Genomic DNA, 13,175 nt, shown 5'->3' with positions numbered 1-13,175 from the left:
CAGTTCTAATGGTTTTGAACATGGGCCTGAACTCTCAACTGCTTCAGGGGTCATGGGTCATAGGCTTTAACCCCAGCTTTCGAAACCATATGGGGAATGTACTTGTACAGTACATGTAAAGTTTCCAAGTTAGTTTTGCAGAAAATAATAAGGGGTTGTCCTGAACCACACCAAGGTTAAAAATGAGAAATGCCGCAACAAAGAATTTAATCAGGTCAAGCATCACATTATTAACTAATCTGAGCTCCATCTGACCCATTTAAACACTGAATCTTTCTTGTTTTAAATGAGTAAGCATAAAAGAGTCTTAAAAGAGTGTGCTACGTTAAAAAAAATGTAGTACTGATTTTTTTCAGTATATATATATATATATATATATATAGATAGATAGATAGATAGATAGATAGATAAAGAGGGAAACTATTTTACTATTTTAATGTAGTTAATGTAATAGAGAATATTCAGGAAAGTAGAGTGGAGTGGAACAGATTTGATCAGGAAATGTAGGCTATGAGCTAAATTTACTGGCAGCACATGCCCGGGCTTACACACACACACACACACACACACACACATGGTTAGAAGCTAAAATCTAATGTAAACATCACTGTGCTCGGAGTTTATTTGATTTAATCTGATATGATAGCTGACCTGCTGAACAGACTCTGGAAACAAAAGAACGATCTGCAGAGAGAGAGAGAGATCCTTTAATAGATGAACAGAGAAAGAGAAAAGCAGCAGTTTAGCACATAATTAAATAAAAAAATTATAAATTGTATTAAAAAATAGTTACTGTCTAGAAGCATATGATGTTAAAATTCTGCACGTAATTATCATAGTCATGTGCTAGACATATCTAGAAGGTTGAAATGCAGATAAGCACTGGCAAGATGCAGGAGCAGGCAAACAAATCCAAAACAGCAAGCAAGTTCAAGTCAAAATGTGAACAATACTTCACATTTTATCAGACAAATATCCAATCAAAGGGCAAACTTAAAACAGCTGTGAGTATTCAGGACAAATAAGAATTCAAGATAATCAATGACAGGACATGGGTGGAGACAAGACATGAACCAAAATAAAAACACACAAGGCAATGTAAACCAGCACACAACAAACTGATAGTTCTGTGGGTGGTTTTATTGACTGTGTGCTTCCACAGCGCTTGGCATGAAAGGGAATTTCCTTACAGATCTGCTCCAAGTGGGATCCAATACTCCCCTCAGCTGTCTGGGCGCTCAGGGTAAAATGTCTAAGCAGAACCCACGGTCCCAAGGCAGGGCCCATTGTGTTGACTCTGCCCAGAGGGGTCGGGGATCAGACACAAGGCGTACTGTCAGCATCTGGAGGTACCTCTGCAGGAGAGGCCACTCTGTCAGGCATTGGCTAGAGTTTGCCAGGGGACTTCCTACCTCTTCTTCTATCTTCTATCTCCAGCCTTCTCTTCCTTGTAGTAATTTGAAAACAGGCAGCCCCTCCCCAAAATGTTTCCAGATAAGTTTTAAAATCAGCCTACCCAAACACCACTCTCAGTAGATATACAAATTCAGCTATGCTTTCTAGGTCTAGTGTTCCCATGGTGACCAGGAGCTTGGAAGGAGAACTAGAACAACATGAACCAAAGCTTCTGCTTCTCTATGAGAATGGGGTCCAGTAGACGCTCAAAATAAAACAGGAATCTGTCAAAAGGAGCAGGTGTATCTAGGTTCATCCACTAGGGGAAGTGCACCTAGTCGAGTTGAGTGACAGCACGGTTATGCTGACATTACACCCCTCTAACTTCTGTGCTGCATTGCAAGTATAGTTATGTGAGGAAGGATGAGGGGGATAGTCCTGAAAATCATATGGTATATTGTGGAGGTATGAAGGCCACAAATGGAAAATATACAAAATTAGATGATTGTTGAAGTGGTGTATGGTTTTCAAACTGTTTGGCTGAAACTCATAGTGCTAAACTCACACTATGGTGAACTATGGCCTTTCATTTCTCTGCAGCCAAAAGGTCTTAAAAAAAAACACACACAAAAAGAGTGACTTTCTGACATTTGAAAGGTGCTTACCAGTGTCCTTCCAATATAGCAAACTTAAGCGTGGAAGTGCTACACTAAGATAAGGCACATGTGTGGTCAGATTATTGAACCCACGTGCCTGCTCAGGAAACCATGAGAGGAAAAGGTCTCCTGTGGTAATACACTGACAGCTGAAAGAAAGCTCGAACTGAAATGAGTCACAAATCGAAAAAACAACACATGTGAAATCTATTAGCTACATGATTTACCATGGGAGATGATCTTTTTGTCCAAACTCACATATTTCACATATTCCCCTGATTTCTCACATTTGGAACAAGTTTGCTTTATTTGTATCCTTATTAAAACTCATCTCACAGCAATTATTTCATTGCTCTTGGTAGATTCACCATGGTTGCTGAGTTAGCAAAACACACTGTTTCTGCGCTTTGTATTCTGGAGACTGAGAGCGTTTTGTCAGGTGTGAAAATGTTTTTGCACATGGGAAGAGTTCAGCAAACTTATATGAAAATATCATGGTTTAGGGTTTTGAGTTCAAAAGAACCCAGACTATACCACATGTGAACACAATCTGGGTCAGTCAGCAAGTCAGCAAGATTTATTTGGCTTGGTGGTTATCATGTTTGCTCGCATCTTTAGGATCAGGGGTTCGATTCCTGTCTCCACCCATATGTGTGTTTGGAGTTTCCATGTTCTCCCCGTGCCTAGGGGGTTTCCTCCAGGTACTCCAGTTTCCTCCCCATTTCTAAGACATGCATTGTAAGCTGAATTGTGTGAATGTGTATGCGATTGTATCCTGAGATAGACTGGCATTCTGTCCAGGGTGTCCTCTGCATTATGTTCTGTCTCCTGGTTCCCGTGGCCAAGTAGGATAAACAGTGAACAGAATGGATGGATGGTTGGAGGACTTTTGGTACAACTACATACTGGGATCACCACACAAGACCTGCTGTTTACGATGCTCTGACATACGCCCTCAATACTTACGCTTGCCCATTTTTCCTGCTTCCAAACACATTCACTTTAAGAACTTTGTGCCACGGTAACAAAATGATTTATTCTGTTATTCTTGTCACCTTTTCAGTGATTTATAGCCAATTGTGCTGGATACAGGATGGTTAAAACGCTTTAGTCTTTCTGTAAAAAGATCAGTATCAAGCCTTTTGCATTCGTTGCACTCCCTTGTTCTGACCTCCATTTTTCTTTGACTCACTTCCTTTGTTTATCAGAACCACTGACCCTCTTTTCCTTTCATTCAGCAAAACAAGATTTCTTGCTTGTCATTTAATAAAATTCGAGGGAAAAGGGAAATAAAATGATGTATTTTTATCTTGGCGTTGGGCAGATTTGTATATTTGGTGTTGAGAAAGAACACTGCTGAAAACGTTGGCTTAAAAATGGAGAATGTGTAAAAGCCTAAGGATTGTAGCGAAGAATTTTTTTTCTCAATTTACCTGCCTGATGTATCCTGATGCTCTGCTTTTACACTTTGTAGATGGTTCAATATAAAGATTTCCACTTCCCAAAAACAGTAAAGTCACGTAGATACTGTAGATTTGTACCTAAGTAACTATAAAGAACAGAAGTCCTGTTGTTCATCCCAGCATTTAATTACATGGGGAAATAACTAATAACATAAATATAATATGTTGTTAATAAAAATAATTAAACGATTTTGATTGGAATCATCGCAAGGGACTGATATATCTTTTAAAGGGTTGAAATATTTTCCAGGTGCTAGCAGCAATTATTTAGAAACACCTGGTCTGATCTCACTGTGGTGCTCATCATCACTGTACCACCTGTAATGAGGACTAACCACCACACATGCATCATGGAGGCTTGAGACAGGAAAACATGCAGCCGTTTTAGACCTCATCATGCTGCTGGAAAAAAAAAAAACCCCAGCTGTGCTGCATGTATAATTCGAGCTCACACGGTTTTAGTCATTGTTTTTACCTTGAATTTGAATGGGTTGTGTACAGTGACGCAACGATTTGTGCCTGAAGTAGAAAGAAGAGTGAAAGTGAGAGAAAATTCAAATGGCAGATAACAACAACACGTTAACACGAATTAACACGTTAAATTTAAATGATTTTATTACATTTAATTTAATTCAATAAAAAACAAATACAAAAAAATTAACAAATAAATAAATAAACTTTTATTTCTATTTTCTTGACATATTTAATAGGATTTTTTTTTTTAATAAAGAGTTTGTACTTGTTTGACCACCCAAATTCTACAATTTAAAAGAAATTAAAATTTAAAGAATGTAATGTTTTTGTTTGTAAAACTGCTTTATTTGTTTTTTTAGTTGGCATGACATATTAGAAGCTTAAAATATATTGAATCTAGTCAAACTTGTCTACTATTTCTTATTATAAGATAACAAAAAAACTAAGATTTCAAAAACCTATTTCTAGACATATTTTACTATTTTAAGATTTACATCTAATTGTATCTTTCTTTCTTTCTTTCTTTCTTTCTTTCTTTCTTTTTTAAAAATAGTAAAATTTGACAAGAAATAGGTTTCATAATCATTAAATTAGATAAATGACTAGATTCACAGATATTTGATGTAAATATGTCTACACACACACACACACAAAAAAGGTTTTGGTTATGGAAAATTCCACTGTCCTTGTAGCAGTGGAGTCTAAGTAGCTTAAACATTCTCCAAGAGCCACTGTGTGAGTGTGAGTGTGTGAGTGTTTGCTCTTACAACCTCCACACACTGCAGCCTTTGAGAGACAGAGAGAACGAAAACTCCATCTCCTCTCGAAATGATCCATCCATACTGAAAAAAAAATTCAGATAACAAAAGAAGCACAACACAGACAAGACTAAGTGTGTTCGTTTTAGACATAAAAACCATACGTTGAAGTGCCTTTAGCACGGTAAATTGTGCGTTTTATAAATAAATAGCTACTGAATCACAAAAGATTTATATAAAAGGACTTGAGCGAGCAGTGAACACACTTATCCAGAATGGACAGATTGAGAAGAAGGCTGAAGAAGTGAATCGTCTACTGAGATCTCGTGATGGAGTATGTGCAGCTGATGTGCGCTTTTAATTAACAAATGACTACTATGTGATTAAGTTAAAATTGAATGAGTCAATCTCCCTTAGGGTTTCTTTTTGTATTCTCTCTCTCTCTCTCTCTCTCTCTCAAACCACATGTGAAACCCAGCTCCAAACACTGGACAAGTGTCATCTGTCACGAGTTTTGACCCACATGGCAGAAAAAAAAATAGAGACAACTGAGTGCACTAGGATTCAAAATCTGTTATTTCAGTACTTCTTGAAAACTATTTGGTCACATTATAAGAAAAAAAATACATTTCACGGTAGTAGGCAGAGTACAGTTGAGCCAATCTTAATATTTTCAATGCCTGATGTAATGCAAGATGTTTTTTTTAGTGTGTAAACCACTGCCTTTAAACAAATGCACTTTTCTTTTAACTTTTAATACAAAATCCAGGATAGAAAATGTTGACTGGTACGGTAAACAAGAAGTACATTTTTAAAGGTAGCAAACTTTTTCTTGTCACTGAGGTGATAGTATTGAGAGAAAGTGTTTAGTGTCTATTATACCCAGAAAAGTTAACAAAAATAAAGGAATGAATGTCTCATTGCACTGCATATTTTGAGTTAATGATATAAATTTATGTTATAGAACTTAGCTTTCACTGGCTCTTTTGCAGAAACAGTGCAGCTGTGGACTATTCAGAGGTTTCCCCCAGACAAGCATTACATCTCAGTTTGTTAATGGAATCATCTGGGACAAAACAGACATGTGGATTGTTCTAGATTTGTGCCTGAAAAATGTGCTAAAGTTTCATGTTGCCCTAAAAGAAAGAAGAGCTTGAAAAAAAAATCTGGGCTTTTCTTGCACCCTTTAGATTACTCGGAGAAAATCAGATATCGCTCTGTGAAAAGGAATCTGAATTAACTGCCTTTGGCAAAGTGACTGAACAAATGCACTCTAGAGCACTTGACTGTGCTTACTCACTCTCTTTTTTCTTCTTCTCTCTGTTTTTTAGACTGACTCAGGCTTGATTGACGGCTGGCTCGGTGGGAAAGAGACCTTGAGAGAAAGATAGCGTCAGGGAAAGCGCTATCGGGTTTCGTCTCGTCTTTCACAACATGGCGTCCACGCACACCCACACAATGGCAGAGAGAAAGTACTGGAGTTGACTTTTTGTTCATTAGCACATCGCCGGCTTAAAGCCTTCAATGTCCTCTCGTAGCAGCATCAGTCCTCGGGGCTGTGGAAGGAACCATTCAAGCGGCTATTTTTAGAGAAAGAACGGCTGCTAGAACTTTTTCATGTCTGTTCGTGAGCCTAGAGGCCATGGCACGGCCCTTGCTGAAGATCCAGCGTTATTTCCGCCGCAAACCTGTGCGCTTCTTCTCCTTCATCCTCCTCTACCTCACAGCCGGCAGTCTCGTCTTTCTCCATTCGGGCTTCTCGGGAGATTCGGGCTCCGGCGGTGGACACGGCCCGTTAGCCTCAGTTGAGGGGGGCATGGCTACGTCCACTGAGGGCTTCGTGAGGAGGGCATTTAGTGACATGCGAACCACACGGAGGTTTGGGCTCACCTGGACGAAAGCAAGAATCAGCAAAGAACCCGAAGAGGCCAGAGGTAGAGTCAGTCCCACCAACACATCGATATATTTCACATCAATAGCACTGTTTATGACTTTACAGTGATTTTACTATTGACCCAATTATTGCTCTTAAATCAATTTACACTTGTTTTAAAATACACAATTAATCATATTATTTTGTGATAAGGAACAATCCTTTCCCATGTTTGGGGATCCATTTGATAAGTGAGATAAAAAAAAACACCATTGCTCCAGTTTATACTGTTGCTCCACATCATAAAACAAATCCCTGGAAATAATCTCTGAATTAAAAAAAAATCAAGAAATTGAATTTTTTCAAAATTGAAAAAAAGTAAAACTCAGTATTAATTTAATTCTTTGCACAATACAGAACATTCGGCAAATTTAAAGATCTCACATTTGACCCTCAATACAATCTTTTCAAATCCTGTTATATGAAGCTGTAAAATAGTTTGGTGTAAACAGTTTAAACAGTTCAGTGTATTGTTTGAGTTCAGCTTGACATTTAAAGAATCAAACTGCTGTACATTGTGTTGTGTAGCCTTTGTGTAAAATCCAAAGTAAAAGATAAAATCTGTGGGTAGGAAAAGAAAGAAGGAACTTGTAGAAGAAGTTGTAGATGCTGCTGCTAAAAGTAATTTTTTTGTGAGTTGCAATTTCTTACCTGCATTCACACACGGCAAAAAATCAACAAGTTAAAATATCCTAATATACAGTATATATACCGAAACATTATTTAGCCTATTTCTATACATTTCCACTCATACAAGCTTGAAATTGTCTTATTTTAGAGCCAGATTAATTTGTTTTTAAGAAATGTTTTGCGTTGTTATTTATGTTGTTGTGACATCGTCTGCGCATACACAAGGAAATGTGAATTTATCTGAACAACATGCAATGATATATCGTGCTTTCCTTTAAGCGCACAGCATGCCATGCTTTATTCTTTACAAATACTCATAAACGAACATGAATTATGATTAACTAGCATAATTTGAGGTTGGAACAGTTTTAAGAAAAAGGTTAATGAGCTCATTAAGGGTCTGAACAGCAAGGTCACATATCTTTCGTCAATTGCTTTTACACAGTAAAGACCCAGCTCAGACTTGGTAATTGCTGCCTCACTCCTCTCTCATTCTCAGTGTCTGGGGAGAAAACTGAACATGGCTCTCTCTCCTTTCTTTCACTGTGTTTAATGGAAAGAGCAGTGTTTGTGCCAGCCTCTCTGGAACAGGCTTAATTGCCAGAACGAGGTTGGCAGTGGCCACAGCCTCATGCTGGACACTATACAAGATAGATACAGGCGGTGATAACAAAGAGAAGATTCATGGCTTTATAGGATTGGAATTCGGACGTGTCGCCAACTAGGCAGGAAATGGAGGGGAAAATTCCTGACATATCATTTTTATCTACTCGGGATCTTATTTGTTAGTCAAGACAAATGGGTTTCAAAAAAAGTTCTTTGGTTTTTTGAAATCTGTATATACTATATACTATATGGCCAAAAGTATATGGACACACCTCGTAAGGTGTTTCAACCAAACCCGTTGCTACCAAGTGTAGAAAATTCAACAACATATCCAAGCAATCCGTATAGATAAATGTAAGGAGTTTAAACATGGCAATTTTCTATGATTCTTTCTACTTTCTCCCCTGCTACATCGGCCCCAGTCAGATGCAAGTGCTATTATTGGAAAATGGAAATTGAATCACCTAGAAGCAACAACAGCACAGGAACTGTGCCACATGTGATTTGTTAGATTAGATTCGAGCAGCTATACACAAGTCTAGGATCACTCTGAGTGGTGTGAAGTGTAGAGTGCAGAGTCTTTCACTGGAGGTGTAGAAATGTGTTCTCTGGTCACTGATGAATCTGCTAGTCTAATAGATGGAATAGATTGGTATGGAAGATGCCAGGAGAAAGCTACTCACCACAATTCATGGTCAATCTTGGTGGAGGTGGGATCTGGGGCTTTTTTTCAGGGTTCCAGTGAAGAGTAATGTTTATGCAAGAGCAATATGGCTCAAAGCAGTATGTGCTTTTAGAACATCCCCTTCATCTTTAGTCTCCCAATGCTGTTATAATAAGCCCCATTCTTCTGGGAAGGCTTTCCACTAGAAGTTTCAGCATGGCTGTGGGGATTTGTGTTTGGGTGAGGAGATCTGGGGTGCAGTTGGTGTTTCAATTCATCCCAACGGTGTTTGAGCTCTTCCACTCCAACCTTAACACACCATGTCTCCATGCACAGGGGCATTGTCTTGCTGAAAAAGATATTCTATGCAACTATCTTTGCTTTTTCCTGTCATTAGTTTGTTTTCCGACTGCGTTCACCTGTTTTTATGTTAGTTATTGATCTGTGTATAGCCTGCTGTTTCTTTGTTTTGTCACAAAGTATTATTGTACATATTTGCAGCTTCACAGTAGTTTTCTTGCCTGTTTCAGCCTTTTTGATGTCAGATTGCAAAGCTCTTGCAGTTCCTGAGTCTTTTTCCTTTTTTTTAATGGAGCTATATCACTATATATATACACTGAAGCACTAAATTAATAATACTAACAGTTTGACTACACCTTGATGCCCTCAAAGTGTAGTCTTAATCTTAGCTAATCTTGGCTTTTATTACTGTCATTGTTTATGAACGCTGATTTATTCTGCTGGCGTTTTCACCGACTTAATTAATGAGCTTAGAGATCAGAAGTCTCTCCACGCTTTTATTAAATTATCTTGGAGCTTATTATTGGAATACATAGTGTATGGTGTGCTGTGTGGACAGATTGTTATATATTTTGAACCAGATTGCTGTGCACAGCTGGGCCTATTTCTAGAGTTAAAAAAAAAAAAAGAGCAATAATTCACATCTGGCTCTATCCCAGAGGTAGAGCAGCCATCTTAATAGAATTTATTCTAATATGATTGTGATAGTTGCAGCTAATGTAGTCTCATAGACCAAGACATTTAATTAGTGTATTATGAAATAAAATGTCCTACATTATCTTCAGCATAAATCTAGAGGTCATACATGTCTAGCGACTTTGTGTACTCTGTCAGATCTTATTTTTTTTTTCTGATACAAACTGCTTATTAGTTAATCATACTGTTCTCAGTGGGAGCTCTGAAGCTCTGCTCCATTTAGAGCTGTTTTTTTTTTTTTACCCGCATTTCTCTTTTCTGGTGACCGTAGTGCAGTAATTACAGTAAAATGACTTGGTGACTATTGTTGAAAGGACCACTCATTTCTGATTTGTTGGCAGGTGTACATTAACTCCTATATTTTTAACTACATATACCTCAGCTCAATGCTCAGTGCTACAACTGAGCCTTGATCTTCATTCTTTAATTCTTCTTTCCATCTATTTAAAGAATAAGTAACATGTGAGTAGAATATACACTGGGTAGCAGGGGGAATTGAACCCCAAACCCAAGGGTACAAGGCAAACATGGTAACCATTAAGCCATTGTGGCTTCACCCTCAGCTGCTGTTTTAAACCCTCTTATACCTGCAGCAACGTTTTTTTGTTTATTCCTAATTTTATTATAAATATTTTGTTTTCACCTCATTCTCTCTTTATGCTTATAAGACAAAATTGCCAATTGGCATGGTACTAAAAAGTTTAAAACTCAAGTAATGCTGCAGTATGTAAAGTCTAATCCTTATAACGTCGTTATATTAACACAGATTTATATAAACATTTATATAAACACTCGAGCTGGCATGGACTCCTCAGGTTTGTGTAAAAGGGTCCCTTGAACACATGCTTCAATGGAAGGAGTTAATATTTTCAGTTTTAAATGTAAAAATAAAGTAATAGATGTCTCAGACTTTGGCTTGCACAGCACTTTGTTAGTTGCTTTTTTTTCATATAAAGCATTAAGTAAGAAGGGTTTCAAATTTACCAAAAGCTTTTACAATTCTCTACTTGATTGTTAACTCAAAGCAGCACTTTCTCTCTCTTTCTTTGCTGTTTTACTTTATGCACTCCTTGGAACACTGCCATCAAGATTATTCTAATTCTGTTTAGTTCTAATTAAGCCAGACTGGCTCCTAAATCCATGAGTGCAACAGTTGAAGAACCTCAGACAGAAGCCAAAAAAAAAAGAGGGAAAAAAAAAAAGGTCACCGGGAGTTGTGCTCATCTCTTCTCATTAAGATGATCCTCAATAAGGTTTAAGTATTAAGAACAGATGGCTTTGGATGGTAAACCTTTTAGTCTCGTGCCACTGGCTCTCCCCAGCCATATGTGAGATGTCATTTACAATTAACCTCTGATAATAAAATGATAATTAAAAAAAAAGCAGGCTTGTTGCACCGTCAGCTCTAAGATTATAATTGCCTCATTGTTTATGGATTTTTTTTGCTTGCTGTTTAAAAAAAATCAAGTCGAGCTTTCTATATTTTTCTGTAACAAATCCAAAAATAGTTATTTTAGCACAGTGGCATATCCGAAAACAACCCTTTTACCAAAATGATTCCTTATTCAATTCATGACCAGCTATAATGTGATTATGCAAAACAAGAAAAACCTCCTCATGTTCTCACAGGAATGTCAGATTTATCAACAAGCAGAAGAAAGGCCACGCAGTCTCATATTCAGTCTCAAGTCAATGAAAATGTCGCATATCGGATCTTAATGCACCTTATTCATTATCTGTGAGTTTGAATAATACACGCGCTGAAATTACAGACAGCGAGCTCATTTATCATCATGCCCGTCTCCCTACGCCGTCTTCCTATGGCTACATTTTAAAAAATATATCTAAAAGAATTAGCTCAAAGTTCACCGCCTCCACTCTGCCTCCCTGTGGTCCTTCAGTAGCTCACTTCAATAATGTGTGATGAGCTGCATCTCATTTCCTGATGAGTAAACCTGCAGTAAAGGGCAAGAGCAGATTGTTGATCTGTTTTTCGTGAAATGACACACATATTTGCACTAGACTTGCATATTGCATAATGCAAAATATTAATATCTGTATATGTCTGTGCAGTTTATCCTACACCTACACAGGGTTAAAGACAGTCTGGAGCCTTTCCAAGGTTGCAACCCATCACACATTTACGCTCCGATTCACACACTACGCTCTATTTCGAGATGCCAATCAGCCTACAAGACATCTATAGACAGACTCTCTCTCTCTCTTGAAGACTAAACTTGTCGCTTGTCATGTTACAGAAAAAGCAGAAAGCAAAAAGCCCTGTTCTGAAGAAGCCTTATCAACTTATTCACACAAAACCATTTTGGTTTTGTAAAGGTCAGTACATTTCCTGACACTGAAGAGAGAGAGAGAGAGAGAGAGAGAGAGAGAGAGAGAGAGAGTTTGCACTTTCTGGTTTCTCAGTCACATGCCTGCACAAGAGAGAGGAAAAAAATGAGTCTGGTGAGGAAATGTCTGTTTATGTCTACTAAATCATAAGCGATAACAAGAACTCACTTGTCTCACAGACGTTCCACAACATTACATTAATATTATTAGTTAAAAAATGCATGATGTCTCACTGAGTTCGTTCACTAAGACGATTATCCACAACTAAAATTAGACCAGGGACATAGACACTGATGCTAGTTGCAATGGATAAAGATTCAGAAATCCAATTTTCAGATTCTAACTCAAAAGCAAGGGAGAAGTCATGAAGCTCACAGATTAGACAGAGAGTAAACAATCGCTAAGAACTTAGGTAGCAGTAATAAGCATGTGCTTTATGTAGTGCTTGTAGTTGATAATTGAGAGCGCACCTGTCCCAAATTGATGTGACTTTCATTTTTGACAAATCTCAGCAGTAGAAATAGAAAAAACACATGTTTCAGAGTGGAAAAGGAGCACATCCTATCACAGAGCTTGGCTTATTTTTTCCAGAACAGCACAATCTATCTTTCAGCATTTCACTCTGCAGGTTCTGTATTGAACCTAATAAAAGTGGCCTGCTGGAACACGGCTGCACATCGAAAGAAGAGGAAGAGAAAAAGATATCACGTTCCATCCATGCAGTACATCATGAGACCGAAATGGGGTTAGCTGTGTCATGAAATGTAACTTGTGGTAGAAAAAAAACGAAAACAGCATTGGTGATGCATTCAGATGTAAGAACATAACATTTGCATTGCTTTGAACCTGGTGCTGTGACTCAGAACACGCAGTGGAGATACGCAGAGCTTTATTTGACATGACGGCTTATTCTGGTACGCCTTTCAACCGTTTTGCACGGCTGCCTTCCCATATTTTACTGTTTCCTCCTCCTGGCAATCTAAGCCTAAATGTCCTGTTGAGACTAACAATCATTAGCATGTGCACCAGAGTCAAACTTGCATCAGTCCAATAATCCTATCCTTTTCAGTCATTTCTACTTTCTACTAGCCTTTCTACTCTTCTCATAACTTCATAACTGGGATGCTGGGACATTGTTAGCTTGGTGTATATATATATATATATATATACTACTCACAAAAAGTTAAGGATATTTGGCTTTTGGGTGAAATTTATGGAAAATGTAAAAAGTTCATGCTACAGTGAATGATG

At 37.8% G+C, this 13,175-nt stretch overlaps 1 protein-coding gene across 2 annotated transcripts in view; it reads left to right on the top strand.

Moving 5' to 3' along the window:
• wscd2 (WSC domain containing 2) overlaps positions 1-13,175 on the top strand; it is a 65,221-nt gene that overhangs the window by 29,900 nt on the left and 22,146 nt on the right. For both annotated transcript variants that reach the window (XM_058375308.1, XM_058375310.1), the window contains exon 2: positions 6,078-6,680. In XM_058375308.1, the coding sequence (XP_058231291.1) occupies positions 6,389-6,680 (292 nt within the window). In that variant the 5' untranslated portion in view covers positions 6,078-6,388. The remainder of the gene's footprint in view (positions 1-6,077; positions 6,681-13,175) is intronic.

This window comes from Hemibagrus wyckioides, linkage group LG22 (assembly GCF_019097595.1).
Source record: "Hemibagrus wyckioides isolate EC202008001 linkage group LG22, SWU_Hwy_1.0, whole genome shotgun sequence".
NCBI classification, from domain to species: domain Eukaryota; kingdom Metazoa; phylum Chordata; class Actinopteri; order Siluriformes; family Bagridae; genus Hemibagrus; species Hemibagrus wyckioides.
The sequence above is the reverse complement of the archived record's forward strand: the minus strand, read 5'-3'. Positions and strand labels throughout refer to the sequence as shown.